The following is a 26,265-nucleotide window of genomic DNA, read 5'->3' on the forward strand; positions in this document are numbered from 1 at the left end:
CTCAGAGTGAGAGATTGATCAATTTGGTTTAATGTGAGCATTAAAACTATTTATATATCCTATAAATTTATTTCAGAAAAGGTCAGAAACAGTAATTCAGGCCAATTGTCCTAAAGTACACACCTTCATGCCCAGGGGCCATAATAATTCCCAGTGTTCCTAATCTTGAAAAGTCTGGAAACATATGAATAAAATAGAGTTTGGCAAAATATTTGTTTTGTCAGATATCTATCCCATCCTCTAAAAGTTGTATCCAAGTTGTCTAATTGTTCATCTGCCTCTCTGTTCACCTTTCCAGCTATCATCTGTCCATCCATCTGTCCATCCATCTGTCCATCCATCTATCCATCCATTAAATTGTCCATTATTATGACCATACATTTATTCATCTACCTATTTCTCATCCATTTGCCCATTATATAACTGTTCATTCATCAATCCAACTATCCATCCAACTTACTATTGATCCAATCACCCATCCATCCATATTAACAATATCCATTCTTCCATCAATTCATCCAATCATACGTCAGACAACTTATCAATCCACCATCCATCAATCTAGTTTTTTTAACCTTTGCTCCATCTTTATAATTATCTCCCCTTCTCTCTTTCCACTCTCATTGTATTCATCTTCACTTTTCTTTTTTTTTTACTGTTGTAGGTTTTGTAATAAAACCCAACCAATGTATAAGTGTATTTGAAAAAAAGCTAGAGAAGACTGTTGACTATGGAAATTTGACCTTGGTAAAATATAACATTTTGACTTTGAAATTACATAGAAATCTTGTAAAATGTTGATATTTATCAAAAAAAGGCAAACTTACAACAGAGCGTGATGTACACAGAGACATGGAGTGTTGGGGACTTAACAGGAGAACCCAGCAAAGGATAATGAAAACCAGTTAGCTTAAATCCAGAGTGTGATTGTAGACAAGAGGCAGGCAGTTGATTACTAACAGGGTGCAGCTGGGAGGGAAGGCAACAGGTAGACTGAGGGAAGATGAATAATTAACTTTAGGGTGTAAACTGAGTCCTTGAGACAACAAAATAAGAGAAAAAAACAATGCAGAGAAAAGGAAACAAAATCCAAGAAGCATAAAGCACAGAAAGAGAGAATACAGAAACTGAACACATATAAAGGAACCTATATGGCAAGACTTTCTAGCAATAATACATAAAGGACTGAATGGAATATGGCAAGACCTAATCATATGTAATAAATATCAAGGAGTCGTTAAAGGCACGAATATAACCAAATCCAAACATCCAAGGATTATAACAAAACTGAAATAAGCACAATTTTATCTTTCATTTACGTTAGATCCGGAAATGTTCACACCATGCTACACCCTTTATTGGAGTGTTAAAGCATAGTATTTGTGCCCAGGATTATCATAATGTATGTCATGCTGGTCAAAAACATATTTTAAAACAAGACAAGTCAAGCCTAATCCACTGGGTAATAACAAAAGGAATGTTGCAAAGCATTCAAAGCCACGTAGGCGTATTTACAGTGTTTGTGTTTTAATGTGTTAAATTTGTAAAATGACCACTAATTCACCTTGTTCTAATCATCCTCAAGGTGCTGCACACTTGCAGCTCACATTCACTCGCACTAAATATGCACACTGTAAATTCAGCTGAGATTTGTTTACCCATTCTTGTCCTTTTTATCTCTTCTGATGTGTTCTTTCATTTATACATAATTAATGCTAAGAGCTCTCAGTGCAAGGTTTAATTTCAACTGACCCTGACTTCTTGTCTTATTCACCCAGTGATTTCTGAGAATGCACTAAGAGCACACCTGCAGTACTTTCACAATTGTTGGGCAGAGTTGTGCAGAAAGTAATCAGGAGTTCAGAGACCAGCCTCTGCATTGTGTGGCCTTTAGGTAACTTAATTTAATTTTTGGTCAATTAAATACACCATTAAAGGTGGTGATTTGCATGAAAGTCCTGAAAAATTAATATCCGTTGTAATTATATGAATGGATTTTCAGCTTGATCCAATTTCTCATTACATTTGCAAACTTTTAACCTGGCATGATAATTTGGGCTGCTAAGATAAAGAAATTAATTTGCATTTAATAAAATTTAAGTAAGAATCTGAAGAGTAGGGCCAATGAAATTCAAAAAGATTTTTGTTACCAATCTAAACTTACATGGAGTAGCTGTTTCACTTGATGAAAATGATGATTTCACATGGCAGGATATAATATAAACGTAGATCTGATCATCTTAGATAAATAAACTTCAATTAACCCAATTTAAAAATGACTATGATGAAACAATGCTGCTTGAATTCAATATCAGAGTCTGCACTGCGACACTAAATAAGTGCTTGCATTGACGCCTGTCTCCTAAATAACTGTTTGGCTCTTGCACTGCTTCACGCAGAGCTTTCTTCTTTGCACAGGTAACATCATTAGGACTGTGAAAATCAGGTAAGCCTCTCCACAGTTTCTCGCAGCTGAGCAGAATTTAGTGTTGCAGACAGCTTACAGTGTATCAGCCAACAGTCAATATAGTTAATGTCACTTTTGTTTTCCAATATAAGGGCTCCTAGTTCCGTTGCTGAAGGCTTTTGTGTTCATGATTGGATTTTAGAGCATTTTCCCAGCACATAGTGTCAGTGACAGAAAATAAGGCATTTTTTCTATATTACATAACTCTTTTTGCTCTGTAAGAGACAACATGTCTGTCCCTCAATAGACATGGGTTGGTTTCAGGTAACAGGTTTTAGTTTTAGTTTTTTTTTTTTAAGGTTTGAACCAGCAATCATTTTCCACTCTTCCGTTCCTCCAATTTAAAGTTCTAAACTAAGACACAAAAGAACATTTTGCAGTAACCGAAGCGTTCTCTGGCTTTTTTCCCTTCACCACTTTGACTTAAATCCAAAATGGTCGACTTCATGTGGGGTTTAGACCACATGTAGTCTGGTCTCAGTATCTATGAATCATCTTCATAGATACTGAGAAGTTTCACATGTTCCAAATTTTATGATTTGGTGAGTTTTAAATATGTTTTGGCCTCCAAAGTTGAGCTTTTGGTTGGAAAGGAATGAGAAAAATCCATTGATTACAATAGGCCTTTGCAGCGCTTTCGTTGTTTCAGCATATAATACCATCAACAAACTTAAGATTGCGCAGAGCAGAAAGCCATTGACCAGTGACTCATCCCAGTGCTGCAATAACACTTTAAAAACTGAAATGTTCAAGGACTGAAGCCATGTTATGTGAGCTTTTTCCCCTCATCCCTGCTTTTTCTGTGTGGCAGCTCCCTCTATAAACAACAAGTGTGCCCACCTCTAGCATTGAAGTACACTGTGAACTCTGTGACTCAAACCTTTCTTTATTTCTTTGAGGAGAGAATAAAAAACCCAAACTGTAACTGAAGCCCAGTGTTAAGGAGGAAAGAAAAACATGAGAATAATGCCATTTCTTTCGCACAACTGACTGCACTGCTGCTTCAATCCAAAGGGACTATAAACAACTCAAACAAGCACTACTACTTCAAACAATAAAATACCTTATTAAACCCCAACATGAGAGAACCTTTGGGAAGGAAGACTTTTGATGTGTACACAATCCCTCCAGTAGTGAATATATTTAGTCTCGCACCAGGAAAAAAAAAAAAAGAGCAAATCACTCTCCTGACTCCATTCTTCATTCTGAGGGATATCAGGAGCCAAATTCAATAACAACCTTAGATCACAGCTCAATCCATCTCTGAATCACCCCGTAGTCTTTGCGTAGCTTCATCCCCTCGGCATAATTTAGAACTGTCAGGATATGAACTCATCTCCGCTATAGCAAATGAATGGGCTGGGTTCCAAGAACACAGTATAGTCACAGCAAATACCTCAAACTTCTGTTCAACCACAAGATTCAACAAAATCTCAGATGGATACGTACAAATGATGTCGTTGGGTCGAATATATTCTAAAAATGAATACAATTTAGTGTGAAAAGACTCTAAAATGAAAAGAAACTAACATTTAGAAATAAAGACAGGATGTCTGGAGCCAAATCTCTCTACTGCTGCAAAAGAGCAGGAAAATTGTCCTGCATTAATGACTGGAAGAAGCTGAAAGTCAGTGGTTCTAAATATATTTTTATCTGAGATTTTTAAGACTAAACTAAGGCCTTGCAGCACTGCTAGAATCATATCCAAAAATGGATCTCTATGTACATCAAACCCATTTTTCAATAGTTGTGGTTTTCCCATCTTGTGGAGGATGTCATTGACTGTCTCCTCTGTGTTGGCTACAATGTGACAGTTACATCTAATATCTATGACATTCCAGCTTTTTGTTTGATTATGTTATCTTGAAATATCTTTATCTCAAGATAGGTAAAACAACTCACTGAACTTTATTAAACATTAGCCATAAAAGAAAACTCACATTTAGCTATGCTACTCCACTCTTAAGAACTTGTTTGACGGAAAGTGGGATTAACATAAAATGAAATAAAAAGGAAAATAGATAGCAATAAAGACTCACCATTAAAATAAAATCCAAATAGTATGTTTAAATCATACAAATCAAGAATTTCCCCTGTTCTCTATACCATCAGAAAAATACACAAACAAGCACTTTTTATCTAAATGTTACCCGCAGAAGAACATCCACTTATCTTTGCTGTCCCTGAAATTGAATGAATGCTCCGGGCTAAGAAAATGAAAATCCAACTGGATTGATTCAGCCACCAGCACTTTCAATATAGTAACTGTATTTATGGTTTGATGAGCCAAGAACTCCTGAAGTCTGATCCTAAATGTATTACATTTCTAAAATGAATTACATGAAGTCAGTGAAGAAGAAAGAGGGTTAGTTTGGTTCACTGATGCATCTGGGATCTAAATCAAACACTTAAGTTTTAAGAGTCGTCCCTGTGACTCAAACAAAGCTGACACAAGAACAGATCACTTCCTCAATTAGAATTATTTACCTTCATTCAGTCATTAAACAGAGGCTTTGTATTAATTACACATTTCCATTTGCATACCTTTAGTACTTTAAGACTAAAACTTCTCAGCAAGTTTAGTGTGAACAACTATGGCTACTGTTTATGGAATATAAATCAGAATCAAAATAATGATCTTCTAAATGTTTATACCATGTTTTTTTTTATTGAAATATCTCAGGGAAAATATATGTTAAAAACAGAAACCCCAAATTTTTCAAAGCAGATAAATTTGAAATGCATTTTTCTGACACAAAAGCAACCCTTCTAGACATGCCTCTTCAAAATAAAATGTATGTGACACAAAAATGACAGAAAGTGACACAGAAATGACTGTCAGGCAATACAGATACAAAAAATGGTGAAAGGCAGCAGCTGAATGTCACTCATAGTCACTGTTTTACCCATGATTGTTTACCTGCACTAATGACATGTAGCCATATGTACTCAAAACTCCTGTTACAAATGTCTTGCTAAGAGATTTGTATAAAAAAAAATCAAGCAAATTATGCAAAACTCCAACTGAACAAGATCACCAAAATATAATTCTGTTTCAGCTGTTTCATTTCAGCTATGCTTTAAACAAACAAACACAAAAAGGTTCAGGCACAATCCAACAAATCATTGTCATTCTATTGCAGTAGCAGCTCCTTGACTTTTTAAATGGCTACTTGTCCACCTTTCTAAAGCAGTTTGAACTGTAGCGTCAAAAATAGCTTAGTCCTTATACAAGTTTTGTTTTTAATTTATTATGAATAATTCTTTTTTTTTTTTTTTTTTGCAAACACAATTAATGCATAGTATATTCTAGAGTTTTAATTCAGTCTTATTTCTGAGTTAAAACCAAGCATTGTGTAAACCAGTGCTTGCTTTACACAATAAACCAGGCATTGTTTCCCTGGTGACAAAAGAGCATGTACCAGATCCCGCCACATTAGTATACTTTATTAATACATAGTTCAAGAGAAAAAAGGGATCACTTTGTTGATAAGGTGTTACTTAAATTAGGAAGATCTGTGTGAGTAATAATGACCAATGCACCACTAGCCAGAATGTCACTATGTGTCAATCCATATAAACATTAACTCACAGAAAAAAAGGGACAGCAGTGGATGGGAAAATAAGTAGTGACACGAGGACAGTAGTCTAGCTATTGGAGGTACAGTCAATGGCAATATTAAACACTTATTTGTTGTGTCTGACAGTTGAAAGCATCAAGCTGAAATAATAGTGCTTATACAGATTGACATATTAAGCTAAACCTCATGTAAGCCATGCAGTTTTTGAAGGAGAAAAGCCAGTGGCTTCCAGAAATAGGAAGAGGAACAGTCTCAGTAAAGAATGAAGCAGTGAGTCATTCGACTGACAAAGACATCAGCAGCTCACCAACGAAGGGAAATGTATTTCTGCCGAAGAGCTGAGTGTAACTAAAATCTTTTGAGTTATTTATGTTGTAAAAATTGTTTCCATATATTCAGCACTGAGTTTTTATGAATTGCTTGGGTTTCTTTGTACAAACTACCAATAAATTCCCTGCAAGACTGTTCATTCAGAAAATCATATAAAAAAAACAAAAAACAATCAGATGTTCAAAAATAAATACAAAAATGACTGCTTATATTTTTTGAAAACCAAAATAGAATAAATAAAATCTTAAAATGGTTTGAAATTAAATTTGTATACATTTCATATATTTTTCCGTAATTGAAAAACCTATATCCTAGCTTTTTTGTTCCGTTATTTTTCAGGAAAACTGTTTGTTCTCTTCTAACTGGGATCTAAGCCTTAAAAGTTAAAAAAAAATCCCTGTGCTTGAACATGACCTGAATCAAAACATGGAGAGTTGGTTTTAGCAGCACTAATTGACATCTCCACTTTAGAGAAAATCATATTTTCTTAAATCAACTTCTGTAAATGTTCTGTTTTATTGCAATATTGTTTAGCCACCTCATTTACTTAACAGGATTGAGGACCATTAATGACTTGATTCGGATTTGTAGTTTTACAATCCATTCTCAAGAAGTACTTATATAAAATTGATGTTAGACTTTTAGATTTTTGGTTTGGTTTCATTAGACATACCCTGACCTGATTACTGATTGATATGTAGAATAAATAAATCACTTCAATAGAGCATATCTGACAACATTAAATAGGCTAACAGATCTTAAAATGGACACTTTCTGCACCAATCTGAAGAAATTTTAGAACGGATGAAAAATACAGTCAATCATATCTTTCCATTTGTAAAGGGTTAGTAGGAATCTCTAAGGTTTTGGGGGTCAATTGAACCATAGTGAGAACCATTATCCACAAATGGAGAAACCATGGAAAAGTAGTGAACTATCCCAAGAGTGAACTGCCTGCCCAAATCACTTCAAAAGGACATGAGCGACACCTCCAGGAGGTCACAAAAAAATCCAGAACAAGAGTTAGGGTGATATAATGTCTCGCTGTGAAGGTCAATGTTTATAATTTAATAAAAAGAAAGATACTGGCGGAAAATTACATCCATGGGAGAGATCTGAGGTGAACACCTACTGATGAAAAGGGACACAAAGCCCCATCTCAAATTTCTATGATGAAGTGGAACTTCTTGGAAGGGCTGTGTCCTGTTAGATCTGGTGTAAACTCACAATGAGATTTCTGAAAAAATACCATTTTATTTAGATCATCATTGACTGCTATGCTCCATCAGGACCTAGAGTAATTGTCACTGTTAATGGAAAAATGGATTTTGCCTTGCATCAGAAAATCTTGAGGGAGAATGTCTAACCATCAGTTCATGACCTTAAGCTCAAGTTTACTTGTGGTTTGTGACAGGATGATTACCCAAAGAACACCAGCAACTCTGAAAGTCTAACAGAAAAAACTAATTAAATGTGTAGCTTAGTCAAAGTCTGAACATAAATCTAATTGAGATATTGTGGCATAACCTTAAAATGTTAAAAATATCACACAGACCAAACTACAGTAATTTTGAACAATTCTGAAAAGACTCTGCCAGTTATCTCAAAAGCTTGATGATCGTTGTTACTGCCAAGCACCCAACCAGTTCCTAGACTAAGGAGAAATGAACTTGTTCACATTTGGTTTAGGTTGGTTTGATTAGGTCTTTTTTCCTTACATTTGTTCCCTTGAATAAGCATTTAAAAAACTGCATTTTGTATTAACTGAGATCATCTTATTCGGTTACTAAATTTTGCTTGATGATCTCAAACATTTAAAAGTAACAAAAACAGATAGTACTTTCTACCAGCACAGTCAGTGTGCTGACAATTGTCGCAGTTTCAAGTCTTTCCTCAACTCAAATGACCGAACATTAATGATGAGACTCGTGCCAATGCTGCTAACCACTACTAAACCAGCAAGAGCTCTAATCAAAATGAAAACAGAATTAGGAGCTAATGAGCTTTATTCCTGCCAGGTGTTTGTGGATTAGGTGTTATTATTCTGATAATGTATCCACCACATGTTACCATGAGTATTGGAAGCTTTCAGCTCTGCTCTTTAAAAGACTAACATACAAAAGCAAGCATAATGTGTGCCAAAATAAACAGCAGTTTGACAACATTAAAATAGTCTTCTAGTGCTTCATGTTTTATACTGCATCATTATTATTTGGCAAGAACAAAAGCCGGAATTCATTCATTCAATTAATGGTTTGGGGCAATTAAATAAGTAAGACTAATGAACTGAACACAGTGATTCAAACACAAAACAGATAGAAATCGTAATTAATGGGCTTTCTTTCACAGACGCAGGGTTGATCTTTTCCTTCTCCATCTGAGGATGTTTAAAAGAGGAAAAACAAGGTTCACATTATATTTGTGTTCTCCCTGCTGCCAGCTGCAGTTTTTTTTTTTGTTTTTTTTTAAACAATGAGTCGCTGACAGTATCTTGGGCTGCAACCAACACGGTCTGCAAATGATAAAATACAGCACAAAGAGCAAAGGTACAGCGGCACCATTGTGAATCAAAAGCATTAGCCTGCCGACTTGCTCTTACAATACCCTAATTACCTTGTGTTATATGCACGCATTCATCTCCACCAAGCAATGAGCCGTTGCGCATTGCATTGCTATTCAAGTCACAAAACATTAGCTGAATGAGAAAAATCTGAAGAAAGGGATGTTTGACCATGTTATTAAGAAAAACCCACACACGGCGTTGTGTTATGAGGCGCTCAAAGCTGCAGGCAGGTTGCGTAAACTACGCCCCGTGTGATCTATATGCTGCATAATGAACAACACTGATATGGAAATAAGCGTATGGCACTCATTTACTTTTTACATAGCTTTAAAAGGTTTGTGAGCATTTGTCTTACTTCCGAGATGGAAAGCTGTAGCAAGAAAGACTACACTAAGAGCTTTTCTAGTACATGTAGGTCATTTCCCCTCCCAGTGGAAATAGAGTCTGTTTTAGGATTATAAGGAGGGGGTATGATTCATTACAACTGAATTTAATTACAGAGAGAGGTGGCCAATGCATCCCTGGTTTTAGGATATTAGGGTCCCTTCATCCACTGGATGGTAAATGTCTAGAAAATGGAGGGTGGAGTGGGGATGAGTCAAGCATGTTTAAATGTGTAGCTGGAGAAGAATAGAGGCAGAGAGTTTCAGCTTCAACATGCATACCTGTGCACAAACACAAGTAAAAGCTAGACTGCTCAGTGTAATCAGGTTAATGTGACATAATGCATTTATGTACTCCATTGATTTTTTTTCCAAAGGAAAAAGAAAGATGTTGGAAAAGGAAATCTCCAGTTTTGAAGTCAAATAAATATTTTACTAAAACCATGTCCTTGTTTTTTTTACTCCCATCAGCCACTTTTTTAGGTACAACTAGCTGGTACCAGGTAAGTCCCTTTTTTTTGCAGGACTGCCTTGATACTGAATGGTATTGATTCATTGAGGACAGCAATATTATTTGGAGATTTTGGTGAATATTTACTTGAAAGCATCACATAACTGCTGCAAATCTGTCAGTTGAATCTTCAGATGAAAATCTTCCATATAGCTGAAGCCAAAAAGTGTCTCTTTGGAGTAAGAGACAACTGGCAACTGTGGAAATCAGACAGAAATGAAGAGATTGTGGTCACTGTCGTGTTGTGATCCTGAAGGGGGGAAAAAAGCCTTCTAAGCATGTGCTAGTTACCAGTATCAAGGCACAGTGTTGTGAAAACATTTACCCCAACAGGTTTCTGTATTTGCCTTTGTCACACAGGTTATGAAATAGTTTAATATTAATGCTGAACATATGGCAAGTGTTTCATGTTACTTCAAATTCACATTCTTACGTTCTACTTTGAACCCCCAGCATTCTTGAGGGTTATGGACCACAACAGCACATGCATAGCTGGAATCTACACAAATGTGAGAGTCCCTCTGAATATGGTTATAACTGCCTATTTCAATAGTTTTAATGCAAATTGTGGTGTAATATGCTATATTTCACACAGTGCAAACTGTAATAGCATGAGAACAGAGGCTAATATCTACAATAGACCACTGTCCACTGCCTTGGAACCTCAACCTTAGCAAAATAGCTTGTAATGGAACATATTGATCTTATATGAACATCTGCTGGAAAATATTCTGAAGTTTATAATCTGCTAAAACTTATGTCTGTGTAGCCACATTAGCCGCTGTTGTTTAATGCCATATTCACTTCGCTCCCAAACAAGCCCTAACCCAAAAAAGTGCAAAGCGATGGGAATCACATGTCTCTAAATGCTCTACCTTTTGGTATGATCACATAATGTTTGTGAGTCTATTAAAATGTAACAATCACTAGATCTGATGCCTAAAAACATTCCATGTTGAAACCTTAACATGAAAACAAAACACAGTTGATGGGGATGAGATGTTTTTGAATATTAACCATACGTTTAACAGGTTCAACATGAGACTCCCAGGATTATATCACTGTCAGCCATCTGCAATAATGTTTGATGTTTTCATAGATTAAAATTTTTGACTTTCACATCCTTATTCCAGATATCCTGTCTTAATGTTTTAACCTAACCAACATCAAATGTAAAGATAAATATTGAATTAAATCCAGCTTCTGATATAATGGTAACGTATCATGAGATAGTTATATTAGCATGCTAAGGTTAGTCAGAGAATTTGAGGAATATAATGTGAGGTCACAATAGGTTTCAACTTAAATTCTACCTGCTACTTGTTAATGTTTTATAGAGAACAACTAATTGATTCATTGAAACTTCAATTTTAATATTGAACTAAAAACTTGGAAAATTGTTGTCATTTTCATTCAATGTTTGAATGCAATCATGCAAAACTCAATCCCAGCAAACAACAATGCTTGTTCAACAATATGGCGGCTATTAATTTGAGCAATTTCTTTTACAAAATTGTAATCACAAACATTGCTTTCCATGTTCCACCTGGGATACAAGAATTCCTGTTTGGTTCAATAATGTAGCGTCTGTCGTTGATCCAAGAAATAGTGCACTGAACAAGGAAACCTAATTGACTTTACATTTGCTTAACCCTTAATTTCTTCCTCTCTTAACCTGAAAAGAGGAAACTTACTTTGTCAGTCATACGTTCCTGAAATTAGAATACATATTGAAGTGGAAAGCAATCAAGTTAGGAGGCAGCCTGGAAGTCTTTGTCAAAATCAAATCTCTGAGAGTTTTGATAGACTTTAAACCCAGGGTCCCACCAGCAACAGCAGGTTATACAAAACAAATCAATTTCAAACCATACTTGGCATAATGAGCATCTACCTAAGGGATGCTGGCATGACACAGGCATCATAAAGATGGGAAATTCAATATCTTAGCTTTTATATTCAAGGAGTAATATGTGACTGCCTTTGTTTCCAGTTCACTGCTGTATTCAGGCACATTGACAATCTACAAATTTACTGAGATGGAAATGACATCAGTAAGAACTGATATTATTGTAAAATGTCTATCCGTGAAAAATGTACATCTTAAAATCTCATTGCATCTTGAGCAGAAGTAGCTTCAGTGCCCATCTAAAGATTATTTCTCTCCCTCTCAGATTTTATTATGTCCATTTATGGTCTTCCATCAGCACAAATATATTCAAGCATTTCACAAAAAGTAAACAGACTCCCAAACCATCGTTTTTTAAACTTATCATTCCCATCTCTGGGGATCGAAAAAGGCAAAAGTTGATCAAACTTGCATGAACTGCCTATTGAAACTTGCTAACTTTATTCAAAGCAGAGAGAAATGCTTGATAATTCCATCAGACCAAATGCAATAGTCTCCAGGCCACTTGTTATCCACTTTGTTGAGGAAGAATACAGAGATTTGAAAACTTAACTTTTGTGTGTATTCATAATACATCTATACTCTCTGCACAGGCGGAGGACCTCTCCTGAATTATTCAAGATCTGACCTGTTGGGGATGCTGAAAAGTCGATACATCAGCACTTCAGGAAACTTCAGTAAAGGCATATTCAAATAAAAGTATGCTCTTAAAAGAACATCTACACACCCCATAAAAGATCAAATACAGCAGCCTCTACGTAAAACTATTTCTATTGCCCACAATATCACTAAATCCTATATAGGATTACATTACAAACCATAAAGGACTATTTATTGTATACACCACACAAAGACAATTAATGATTCATTTCTACTTCAAATTTGTTGCTAGTAGATGAGACTGTTACAGAAATAACAATTACAAGTGTATAACATGTTGTATCTGACTAAAATAATGTATATTAAGTAAGTGATCAGCATTAATTTGCGTGATGTTTCCCAAAGATGGGATTTACAACAAACTGGTTCAAGCACAAAAGCAAACTTAGTTTTAATCCCTTTCAGGCAAAAGAAGCGAACAAGTTTTAGCATTAGCATTTCAGTAGCATTGGAATAACACAATAATAACCTTGTGTCTCTTGTTATGAACACTTGTCAGTGGAAGGTGGCAGCACCACTTGAATGTAGCATTAGCAAATGAATTTGTTATTTTGTTTTTATTCATCGTTACATATGTGTCTTAATTAACATAAGACCAAACAGGCAGCTTGATTAATATTGGTTTTTTTAGAAAAATCACAAAGATCCATACTCAAAATGACTAGTTCTGCAAATGACTAGTTCTGCATACAAGATTACATCAGTTTGGAAGAAAGAAAAACAAATTGACAATTTTTGCCAGTATGAGAATTGCCATATTTTAACAGTAACAACTAAGAAAACCATGGAAGAATTTTTCCACAACTAATTTAATGTGATACTTCTTGTATATTTTCATTGTGGTTAATCCTCTTTGATTTGTCAAAGAAAGGCGGTAACTTCCAGGAGAATCCTTTGGTTGCCCAGAAACAGACCTGAATGCAACCAACCAAAGTAGTTCATTAGAGAGACTTAAAGGTGCTGCTTGGAGGATTCTGTTACTTGAGAGCTGTGCCCTATTGTTTCCAGTCTCTATCCTGGATTTAGTTTTCCAATCAACTGATGGATATCAGAATTGATCCATTGCACCGTCTCAAATAAACAAACGAGACAGAACAGTATTTAATCTTCTTTCCAATCAGAAAGGGTTTGTTTGGTTTCACTTATTGTCCAGATTTTGTCATCTTGATATTTCCTGGTGGATTTGAAGAAGAGCAGCTTCATTTTCCCTGCCAGTCCGATCTATGCAACAAATTTCAATGCTGGTTTAAGGAGCCAGAATTAGGAGTCATTGTTGAGTCAAGTCTGCAGGCTGTTTTGGTTTTAACTAGACCTCCGTCTGAACTGCAGTGTCTTGATTGTGCCTTGACCGCCCTGTGGACTTCAAATTTCACATCTAAAAGTCACCAATGCAGTGCTGACTCCAGCCCCCCCATAGCACATATGAGAGAGACTGAGTGTAAACAATGTTCCTCTCTCTTGCCCTGCTGATAACCACCCTCTTGTCCGCTTTTTTACTGCTGTATTCTATCCTCTTTGAATCCCAGGCTCAGATAAAGGCTTCTCCCACCATCCCCACAGGCCTCGAGGATGCCTTACAAGCTCCCCGCAATGTGAGCTCCTGTCCCTGGGCAACGGTGTATGATGTCCCCCTCCCTCTGTCAGTTTGAATTAGCCTCTTTCCTCTCTGGCTCACAAAGCTGCTCTCGCTCCCCAGCTGCTGCTCTGGTGTGTTTGCAGCACCAGCGAGTGTGAGGAGATGCCATTGAGCCTGACCTTTGCAGCAGCACCCTGTGCTCTATGAGTCTAACCCATTTGACAGTAAACGCCAAGTAGAATGCTAATGAAGCAGCCTGCATCATATTGTGCTCAGTTCAATGTAATTATCTGTGGGATTACCCTGTCCCCCCTGAATATTGAATAAACTGCTATCTTTCAGGCCCCCAAATTCTCCCCATGAGGTCAAAAAAGGCTCATCATGAACAATCGTTGTAGCTAATGTGCTAATGCTGCGCAATAAAAGGAAGCATGATAAAGGACCCATCCAGAGATTTTAGTGCAAATTATGGCTAATCTTTATGTTCCCTTCTCACAGGAATAAAACTGCCCCACAGTCACCGAGATCTCCAAGACTGTTCTAATGTCACTGGACAGAGACACATAAAGAGAGCTTTATTTTACAGGGAAGTCAAATAAGGCTCTACCGCTTTATGACAAAATGTTCCATATTGCTTTCTTTGGTCATCCTTTCTAAAAGGTTTTCTTTCCGTCTATGAAATTTCCAAAGAATATGAGAAGTATCTGGACCTCAACCTTCAGTTAAGCCTGATTGCTTAAGAGAGAACATCTCATTTTCATGAGCTTTTTAGCAACATGTAGTGTATACTGCCATTTATAATGCAATAATTTCAACCTTGTGCAATCTTCTGAGCAACTTTTTTTGTGTGCTTTAAATTGCTGAAAATATTTATAGTCTTTTTCATTAAAAAGTATTACGATGAGGCTTATTTGTCAGATTAAATGTACTTTCTGAAAATAATTTTGGGCCTATGTTAAATATACTTTTCATTAAGCCTGCTTTTCTGTATTAAAAGTTTTTTTATTAGTTTGATGTAATATTTCATCTTAAATTATGTGTTTTTATTAGCTGTAAGTTGAAAACCCTCATAATTAACAAAAATGTCGACTTGAAATAACTAACTTGTGTAATTAATCTATATAATTTGTTTTATTTATGATTCAGTCAGTGAAATAAATAACTGTTTAATGATATTCAAATGTATCAAATATGAATGTATATGACCACCAGGTCGCCTTTTTCTCCTACTCATCCGTCTTCATGCTAAACACGATCCCAGGGCTTCTCTTTAACAGTTTGCATAATTACAAAATAGCTGAAGAACTCAAAATTTCCATTGGTCTTCCAGCTACCTGCCTATTTGGCGCAATTTGGAGGTGTGTGTACTTCTCACAAGCTTTTAACTATATTCCATAGGTAGCATAGTGCGCCATGATCTATATGTGTATGGGAGTGTTTGTCAGGCTGTGAGATGAGATCATTTTAATTACAGCCATAGCAACAGCAAGATGCCGCACAGAGTAGCATTGGACCAAAAGGATAAAAATAAATGACATGGAGCACTGCCAGCTTAATGTGTGTGATGAGGTTGTAGCTTTGGCATGAAGCATGTTTGGCATTCAAAAAGTTGTGTGCAGACCACACATCATGGATACCTTGACTACTGCCAGGCTCCTCCACTCAGCATGGATATGCTGCCACCCTGATAATGAGACGCCATTTGGGAACTATTGAGCTCTATAACATGTAATAGGGAGTGTGCCGCTTTCTTGACGTCTGTCATTTATTTCCTATCTGATTTTCAATGTCGTGGAATAGTTGTCATATAGAGGGCATTTTCATTAAAATGAAAAATACATTTTATGACAGTTAGTTGAGTAAAATGTCATATCCTTATCAAATGGTAAAAAAGTGGGTCTCATTCACAAAAACAGTTAATTTATTACATGTGCATATGAAGTTATTAAAAAATTGGTAGAAAGCTTGCAAACATGAAAATATAAGAATTTGAGATTTAAACAACAACACTTAACGCAACATAAAGACATACACTCCAAATTGCATATAACAATTTATTTTGTTTTTTGCTACGTTGCATAAACTCTGCCTCTGAACCTCTCTTACTCAGCAGATGCTTTGCAAATATTTAGCAGCATGAACACCCTGCAGAATCTGTTAATAGCATCATGTTTACCAAAAGTGCAAGTGTTTGTTAAGTGGCTGACTCGCTGCGGCGTTGTCGCTTGTTTAAATACAAGCATCACCAATCTCTGTTCAGCTTTTCGGAGGCTCTTTAATGTATGTTTCCGCCGGCTTGATGTGACTGCAGCTGATTCCAGGCCAGCACGCTTACCCGAGGCCGAGTGCCAAGGCGTAATGAGAGATTTGGTTGTGGAATTCAGAATCTGACAGAATGCATTAAAGCCAAGCAGACTGCAGATGCAAAGGGAGAGGCCGGGGCCAAAAGCGATGACTTCCCATTTTCCAACCAACTGTATCATATTTTCCCTTTGCTTCCAGCCACACAAGTCGTGCAGCAGACTGTGCCTTTGTTTGGACACAGATTTCCATTGTTTGCCATGTTAGATATGAGGAAACAAGTGATGAAAGCAATTACTGCTCATACCACTCTGGTAGTCTGGTTTTGCCAGTAAAAGTGCTGAAAATTCAGAGCCACAGCTGCATCCATTTCATTGTCTCCCTACATCTTTTATTGCAGAGGCTGCATGAAGAATTCATTTCTATTAAGGTCATTTTCCTGACATGGCAGGACCTCCCCTGTCGCTCGAGGTCAGGGTGTCCCGCCCAGATATTTTACAGCAGCACTGTGACCTTGCAATACCAAACAAACCCACACTGTGTGACAGCTATGATCTGAGGGAACAAATAATGTGACAGCCTCTCAAGTTCTTGGGCAGCCTGGGCCTCCCATCGGGAGAAAAGGAATCAGATTTTCTGTATTTTTGAAAGGGTTAGACTGAGTCTGGGTAGGGGGTTAGATGTAAAGATGTAGATTGTGTAACTTTTCACACTCAGTGTTGTTTTTCGTCACACTACTTGCATCAAGGACCAAAATTCAATTCATGAAAAGGTGCTGAAAATGGATTGTTTTTTGCGTGTATAGTTCCAATACAATTATTCAAACAAAATATACATAATCATTTTAATGTTTGTGTAATTAATAACAAACAAAAGGCTGTTTTAAAACTTCTCGGTGTTAAAAGGTTGCTTTAACAACCCTATGGTTTTTGGTGTCACCCTTCATAGCTATGACTATCATGAAACATTTTCCAAGAATTGTTTGAGTTACCCTCAGTAAGTTAACCTAAAAATACTTGCAATTGACTTTTAATTTAACTTATAACATGATACATAGTTCACAGTTTTCTTTATCATATGCATCAATATTTATCTGATGAATTATTTACTTGAAGAACTGTGTCACTTGTTTGGCAAACCCTAAAAAAGCAAACTAACTGAAAACATGTAGAAAAAAAACAAGGAGAATCTCTCAGAACAAACCTTGAAAATAAATGTGTGTGTTTTTCATGTGCTCTCAACTACATGTCTATGAATAAGTAATCAGTCTGTTTGCATGCTTCAGGATTTACTAACAAGAAAAGCAATCAGGCCCAAGATAGTGCAAAAGAAAACAGGCACTTCAGCTTCTTCAGCGAAATCTCTGTTTTATTTTGAAAAGGGGCTACGACAAAGACAAAGCATCAGAAGATGATAAAGGTCCACACTGCCCCTCCCTGCAGTCAGACTTAACAGATATCAGGAGACACACAGATCACAGATGACAATATTTCACAACGGACACTTGGACATAAAAATGACCCTTAGCTGAACTCCAGGCGAGCCGCAAATATGCTCGGTCTGATTTAGATGCTTTCCCTTCGCAGCATCCTCCTGGCACCAAAGCAGAGAAGAAGAACAATAGGACAATAAAATGTATCCTAATTCCAGCTGGAGATCCTAATTCAGTTCAGAGACGGTGAGGAAATGGGTTTGCGAGAGCAGACCCAGCAAATACGCGGCGGATAAGAATGATTATCCCGCAGATGAGCGGAAAGATGAAAACTAATTTAATAATAAGACCAGAAAATTCGGCAAGATAACGGGGATCTAGAGACCAATCCAAGTACCATCTGGCTTGTACTGCACATGCATGTGCCGTTTTCTGCAGCAGGAGGGCCCCCATTTATACTGGTGGTGCTAAAAGCTCACAGAAACAGTCTGCACAGTTGCACGACAAGAGAACTTGCACATTAATATTCTATTTTAAAGTGAGGAGTTCTTTCTCTTAACACTCTTCATACAGCAATTTTAAGATGCTTTTAGCTGTTTTATATTTGGATTATGAGCTCAACACCAACAGTTACAAATAGAAATGCTCTGATCAGGTTTCTTGTGGCCAACATCGATGGTGATTCTCATCGCTTATAATTTCTTATTCTCAGCACAATAAAAGAGATTAAAAAATGTGCTTCAGGCGTGCTGTGGTGGCGTAGGGGATAGCGCGACCCACGTTTGGAGGCCTTGAGTCCTTGACGCGGCCGTCGCGGGTTCGATTCCTCTGCTCATGTTTGAATCCTCACAAAAAGACCCCCATGGAGGGGAGAAAAAAAAAAGTGCTTCAGTTTCTGTCTTAGAGGTAGTTTTAAGTTGCTTGGTGCATCTCTTGCTAGCATGAAAATCAACCATTTTAAGCTTTTATAAAGGCATAAAATAGCCTTCTATTTATTTCTACCCATCCATTCATTGTCGTTGGAATTTCTGAGATTATAGGTAAGGGAGAAAATCCCAGATAAACCTTTCCACCTCATTCAGGGGGTTAGCAAACTTTTCCCAAGATTGAAAGTATATACAGTCACTCCAGTTAGTCTCTACTGCTATTCAGCAAAATAATGTTTGATTTTAATTTGCAGACTGCATTTACTTTATGTCAGGGTATTGGAAATGTAGAAGCTGGTAATGGAGGTTAGAGAGGCTCTTTGATCTGATTTCCACAAGTTTTCCCAGTAGATCTATTTGTTCTGTAAAGGTAGGCGGTGCAATACAGAGTAACATTCTCACGAGTGTCAAAAACGAATACTTTCCTGCAGAACATTGCACAGTTTGGAAGCAAATCAATGTTTATCACTTCACCTGCAGTGGTATTAATGTTTTGTCCGTAAGGCGTACACCTGGGTGGAGAAAGGAAGCTAATCCCCAGGAAGTTCAAGCTCTTTTTGCAAAAGCATTTTGCAAGATACAATATATGCCCAGCAGGATTTTCAGATAGAATGGAATTAGAAATATATTGATATACTTTTACACTAAAATCTCCTCCTTGTGACCACGTCGAGCATAAGACTGCAGCATTTTATCGGTGTTATTCATCGCCCATGTTCAAGTAACAGAATGTGAAAAACCAGTGTCAAACCCTAAACAGGTAATAACAGTAATTACACTAATCAGTGTCTGTAAGAATCTTACAGTGTAAGAATTTCTGTGACATTTAGTTTATTTAAATTTTTGTCCTCTGCATTAAACACAAAATAATGTCTAAAGCTTGAAATCAATAACTCATGAGAGTTTTGATGGTATTTTTCTAGCCAGTAAGGACTGGCTATGCTGCATATGTTTTTTAACAACAAGGGCAGATTTGGTGTTAGCAGTTATTTTTACATTTTGTGTCTAAAGATTTAATAAACAATCCCAAAACTTTGGAAGCCGTAGCTCATGGGAGTTAGAAGGTCATGTTTTTCCTTTTCTAACTTTCTGTTGCAGATAACTGTTCTACTTAGGCTAATTTGTATGTGAAAGGAATAAGTAAAGAGATATGACTTCCGCTGAGTTATATTTTTGTTATGTCTCCTCTAAACATATTTTTAAAATCCCTAAAACTGTAAAATAATTATGTGTTTTTAACTCATGCTCAGAAAGAAACAGGTGGTGAAGATTAGATTTGAGAATTTTTATTTTTTGTCCTGATCAAAGCAATCCCGATATAATAAACAACTTCTTGAGATTTCAACTGATAATTTTCCAAGTTTTTGTAAACAATTCTGATGACTTTGGCTTGTTTGGTAATAAACAGGTACAGGATTTGGTTTCAGTTGTATTCTGATCTTTATTTTTATTTTATTACTTTCAATTACGCCATAGGCATCCAAACAATCCTTACCTATCTTATCTTCCTGCTAGCCATGGAGCAAATGTAGGTTGAATGTCATCAAAAATAACCAGAAGTTGAATTCAAGTTCAACTTATTATTATTACTGTTGGCACTGTGTGACCTTACAAAAAATGTCTTTCCTACAGAGTGTAAAGATACTTTCCAGTAAAGTAGCACTAACCTTGCAGCTACGTTGTTACTAATAAAGACAGTGTGACTAAACCTGAAGAAAATACCAAGCAAAACTAAATGATTAGATTGGTCTGCACTTCTATGCAGTAACATTTATGAGTTTTTTCCTCCAGTTAGATGGTATAGCAGAATCTTTGATTTCACTCAGTTTCCATAATATATATTTGCATATAAATATGTATGATGCTCCAAACATGTATTTTATTTTCTAGGGTAAAAAAAATAAATACCTGTAGGCTATTTTCACTGTTGGTCTTTGAATAAAAAAAGTGAGAATCATGAAGAACTGATTGCACTGCCAACTCTCGTAAAAGAAGGATTAGTCCCCATATTTTTGCCTTGTCTTAAATATTTTTATGAGGGTTTTGTACTTATTTTCCTGCCAAAACTGGCATATCTTTGATCTATCAGCTTGGGCCTTGGCAGGGCAGAAAAAAGGCATATTTGTGTAATGTATACTTTTCCTGGGGACTTATTACAATGCAAATTACCTTGTCACATTGATGCTGATCTCAAAACTAAAAACATGTTTTTTTTTAAACCAAGCTTTCTGAAATAAAATGCAGAGTCCCTTTCTTCCCACACAGTCTGTGAGGAGTCTTTTCATTTGTTTTGCATTTTATATAGGACAGTGGGAACATGCACAACTCTGTAAAAACTCTGCTGTGTCCCAGTTTCTGCAGGTCTCTGTGTTAACAGGTTATTGATATACATATTACCATACAGGTGCACCAAACCTGCAGACATAAGGAAATATTTTTAAGCAAAGAAAGATTCAGACATAGGTGATATACTGTACATTCCCACTAGAAAGTATTCAGACCTCTTCATTATACTTTCTTCACAATAATCTCCTGCAGAAGCAACTATCCTCTTCCCCCCAAAAGCTTATTATCTTTCAAAGGTATTCACAGCCATGGCTTAACAGTTTAATAATCATTGGCAACTACCTCGGCATCGAGGCTTCTTGGTTATGTATCTACAAGCTTGGCTCATCTGTTTTGGGGTATTTTCTCCCTGCAGATCGTCTCGAGCTCCGTCAAGGTTGAATGGGCACCATCATTAGATGCCAGTTTTTAGTATTTCCAGAGATGTTCATTTGGATTCAAGTCTGGACTCTGGTTTAGCTATGCAAAGACAGACACAGCCTGCTCCTGAAGAGTACTCTTAGTCCTCTGTTATCTTGGCTGTATCAAGCAGATTGGAAGATGAATCATCAAGTCTTTGGAGCAGGTATCCTTGAAGTATTTCTCCATTTGGCTGCTGCCATTTTACCTACTATAGTGACTAGTAACATATTTCTCATTCCTGTCAGCATAATGGTGGTGTTTTTCTCCATACCTAGCAATGAAAGTCCATTCAAAAAGGTTCTATTTTGATTTCATTTGACTCATGTTTTTTTTTTTGTATTTCTCTTAGTCTAACAAATTTAATTAGGTTCCTATGTACCTCTTATTAAGGAGTGGCTTGCCTGTGGCTAATCCATCATAAAGGTCTTATAGGTGGTGTGCGTCAGAACTGGTTGACCTTCTAGATGGCACTTTAAGCTCCGCAACTGAACAAAACTTCACTAATGTGACCAATGCATTCTCTTTTATCTGTTTCCCCAGTTCTAATGAGGATCCTGGTGGTTTAAAACTGCTTCCATTTCAGCTCTGATACTGAAACTCTTATTTGTTTACAAATGTGTCTCGCTTCTCCCAGCAATATCTTCCCTCAATCAGAATTATTTGCCTTTTTCACAGATATCCTCTGCTCATGTTTGAATCCTGGTCTTTAGGATCAAACTTTCTCTGCTTGGGTGTAATTTAGTCAAGTTAATCAAGAAAACAAACTGTTCAGTTCTGGATGTGAGCAGAAGCAACTGAATTTACCCCATGTTCTCTGCAAGCAGCGTCAGAAGGATGATCAGTACACAGTGTCATTGCAAAGGTATGTTACAGTTTTTTGGAAAATTACCTAAATTTCTGAAAACAAGTTTTTTGAGAAGGTATTTTTTTAGAAAACTGGATCTATTTTGAACAAATCTATAATGTAGCAAAACTTGGAAAAAGCAGAGGGGTGTGGATGTATTTTGGCATCACTGTGCTTATGTCTTTCCCTTGCAGTTCTAGACTGTTAAGCTTTGATAACCCGTGTTATGGATCACTCACCTTGCCGACGTAAAGAGGTTCGTTTCCTGTGTACTCCTCCAAAACGAAGAACTGGTTCCATACCCAGCTGCGTTTGTTCCTGTGCAGGGCCTCCCAGGAGTCCGGATCAGAGCGCAGGGACTTCTCCCCGTCCCCAGAGCTGGGACTCAGCCCCCAACAGCAGCAGCCTCTCCCCCGCAAGACAAACAGGAGCACCAGGAGAGCCAGGGCTCTGCATATGCCTGAACAACACCAACCCATCGTCTGGGCTCCCCTCCAAAATGCACTGAAGCAAGAACAGGAGCAAAAATTAAAAAGAACTGAAATGTCAAAACCCTTGGGCTTTTATCTGAACAGTCCGGACTCTGCGTTTCACAAGAAAGCAGCAGCAATTGGACCCTGAAAAGAGCACACGGGTTGAAAATGACTCAAATTCTGCATTTTGCTGCACAACTTCCTGTTTCTCCTTTATCGGAGAGGGGAAGTGGGATTATTCCTGCCGCTTTGGACCCAGAGAGCTGGCCGAGAGGTTCACATGGGGACTTGACTGGGGGGCTTGGACACTGACTCTTTGTAGTTGGCACCTATCAGAACAGAAAAGAAGGGAAAGACAAAGACAGAGGAGAGAAGAGAGAGGCGTGTCAGCAGAATTGCCTCTATGACCGCAGTCACTTCTGATAGCACGTAATGGGCCTGCTGATGCAATGATAATGGCATTTTTCCAGCAATCCTAAGGAAATAGGTAAAAAAATGAATAGAGCAGACAGGCAGTAAATGCAATGCACACACTCTCACCTACAAATGCTGCAAAGAGAATCAGGTGAGGTCAAAGTGTTAATAGGGGTAAGATGGAGGGAGAAATGACAGGGCTTTTCAATGAATTCAAGCAAAGAGATTTCACACCGAGCGAGACGACAGCATAACAATCAAACGCCATTCAGCAGCCTAACAATTATCCAGGCCTCGTCTCACCAAGGTCATTATTTTGTCATATTTTCTCTTTCTATAAGATGATGGTGACGGTGAATAGGACTCGCCACTTGACTCTAGCAAGCCACATGATCTGAGCGGCGCATGCTCTCATCACCATGATTAAAAATAAATCTGAGCTGTCAGCAGCATGCATGGAGGCCCGGCGATCCTGACCTCCACTCCGAGTGGGAAAAACCATGTTGCTCCGGCTGGAGCACAAGAGAGGGTGTGTGGAGGGGCAAGAGGGGGCTTGGAAGGCTTGGGGGTGGGGTTATGGGTCTGTCTCACTGCCATCAACATGCTACGACAGACTCCCAACCCCCCTGATGACGCCAGAACATGACGACTTGTCAGAGCCGAGGACAGCGGCGGGCTTTGACAGATAATGCTCTTCATGTCACAAAGCATCCTGGGAACTTCATATGACGGCTGCTGTTATCAGTCTGTTTGAGGTCCAACGGTATCTGCAGCAATACATCCAGAGCCTCGCAAACATATTCATCTTGTCACATTTACATCCTTTAACCACAAACTGCTATGTATTTTAATGGAATTTTGAGAGATAAACCAACACATAGTGCATCATTTTGAAATAGATGGAAAAGGTTTGCACAGCTGGAGAGTCAAATTAAATGGAGAACATCTAGGAACATCAATTTTAATACGTAGATACATTTTGTGGCCTAGACCATCTCATTTTAGCTCTGGCTGTATGTTTAGGTTTGTTGTCTCTGGTTGTTTCAAATGTTTTTTTAGTTCTACCACCAGTTTGCATCTTCCACATGTTTGATGTGTTCCAGACATCAGAAGGCCCCAACCTTTCTTGTAACATGGAACAGCTTTGTGGAGGGCATCATTTTACAGATCGATGAGTAATGAGCACAATGTTAGGGAAAAATTCAAAATGGAGACCTATTAATAAGCATAAAAGCCATCTGTCCCGCCAATCACAACTTTCAATGCCTTGGTTTTTTGCATATGTTTTGAGCCTAGCTTTTCACTTGCAGCAACACCTAGCATAGCAACAGGTGACTCTAACAGGCAATGCTATTGCTCAACAACATGAACTTGTTATATGGACAATAAAAGACAGTGAAAGCTGATGTTATTAACAGAATCCATTTTTTCTAAAATAAAACTGTATGACTGTCTGTGACACAACTTTTTAAAATTAATTAAATTTACAAATACATTCATTAAAAGGCTAAAGGACCTTTTCTGCATGATGCTCTCCTTTTATTTGTGTTACACTAAACAAAGCCGAATACAACAGCACAACACCCTTTTAAGATTTTCATAACTAAAACAGTTTGACGACTAAGCACCTTTTTTCCATCCACTTCACAAATATGCATGTGCATCATGTGAAACAACGTGGTTGAAACTCTTATCTGATAAAATGTGCGAAAGGTCAATGGGTGTGAATATCTTTGCATGGGACTGTTTTCCGAAGGTCTATGTGTGAATGTGAACTTCAGGATGGCGTTTTTGACCACACGTGCTCATGTTTGTTTCCTCTCTGACCTCTCTTTGTCTCTCCTCTATGTAGAGTATTGGCACAGCCCTGGGTGAGAAAGGTAATTGCTTTGGCATACAGTGACCTCTTTCTTCCCACACAGATCTTTCCACTTCTCATTTTACTTCCTCTCCATTCCCCTCAAGCAAGAAAGAAAGAAGAAAAAAAAAACGCACACCACACACATCCTGTGGAAGTGATTTGTTGTATTTCACCACAGGAAAGTCATTAGGCAACGCTAATAATTAATACAGAAATAAATCACAGCTGCAAAAACACCTCTGCACAGACAGCTGAATGTTTGCAAGAGAAATCCTCACCAGTTGCAGATTTACTTGATACTTGTGTGTATTTTCAGCCCGCACGCTGTGGAGGGAAAAAAAATACATGAACTCATCCCAATCGACTGAAAAAGTTGAAAAGTATGGACACATAAACACACTCTTTATTGAGAGTTAGTGGCAGAGGTGAAAAGTGGAGCAGATGTGGCCGCAGGGCAACACGACTCGCGAAGGCCGGCCGCAGCGCTGGTGTTGTTCGACGGGTTCGAGTCAAGCCAACTTAATGCATGTCATTTTGCTAAAGCACCAACGTGAGAGAGAGGAGATGGAAGCTTCATACAGATTGGAGATAATGCAGCGCTGGTATAAGAAATGGGCTCACTAAAGCAGATATTGGCTTTTTATTTAATGAGTTTCTTCTGATTTACCATCGAGTTGATTTTATTTTATTAGGGGTGTCACGCACCAAGGAAATCAATGTTTTATTTTTCTTCTTGATGCAGTTTATCATTTTGGAGAAATAAAGCATAAAATCTAGATGAAATATTCGACTGGCAAAACATGGACGTGGATGTGATGACAAGATCTTCATGTCGGCTTAAAATTTCTCAGTATTAGTATAAAAAGATACAATCTTGATTAAAAAAATAAAGTAAAAGACTCATATCTAATTGTATTATCACAGTAGAAGAGTTTATATCTTGTTTTGTGCAAGAATCATGAGTGTTGATAGGAAAAGGCAGAATTTCTTTAAAAAAACAAAAAAAAAACAAGTGTGACTGTGGAGCCAAAAGTCTTTACTGCTGGCAAACTGCGGTGTTTTATGTCGCTTTTTAAGGAGAAAATAACTTAAATATGCTTTTAAGGAGACATAATGCTTCCTCTTTTATGAGGTTGTTTTACCCTGCATGCAATGTTTTAGTGCCACCAGGTCCAAATTTAAAGATTGCAATAAACAAGCCTCCGATATTTAATTGAAATAAATTATCAACTCAAAGTATAACCAACTGTGGCTATTTTTTCTGGCTGTGTTGAAAAATACCACAGCAT

General features: G+C 37.4%; 1 protein-coding gene across 2 annotated transcripts in view; it reads right to left on the reverse strand.

Moving 5' to 3' along the window:
• LOC116712022 (cadherin-7) overlaps nt 1-26,265 on the reverse strand; it is a 129,760-nt gene that overhangs the window by 99,150 nt on the left and 4,345 nt on the right. Inside the window, exons 2-3 of one of the 2 annotated variants that reach the window (XM_032551688.1) lie at nt 25,255-25,300; nt 22,468-23,030 (exon numbers count right to left, since the gene is read on the reverse strand). In XM_032551688.1, coding sequence (XP_032407579.1) covers nt 22,468-22,707 — 240 coding nt within the window. In that variant the 5' untranslated portion in view covers nt 22,708-23,030; nt 25,255-25,300. The remainder of the gene's footprint in view (nt 1-22,467; nt 23,031-25,254; nt 25,301-26,265) is intronic. The other variant, XM_032551687.1, reaches the window with a different exon arrangement.

This window comes from Xiphophorus hellerii, chromosome 21 (genome assembly GCF_003331165.1).
Source record: "Xiphophorus hellerii strain 12219 chromosome 21, Xiphophorus_hellerii-4.1, whole genome shotgun sequence".
Taxonomy (NCBI): domain Eukaryota; kingdom Metazoa; phylum Chordata; class Actinopteri; order Cyprinodontiformes; family Poeciliidae; genus Xiphophorus; species Xiphophorus hellerii.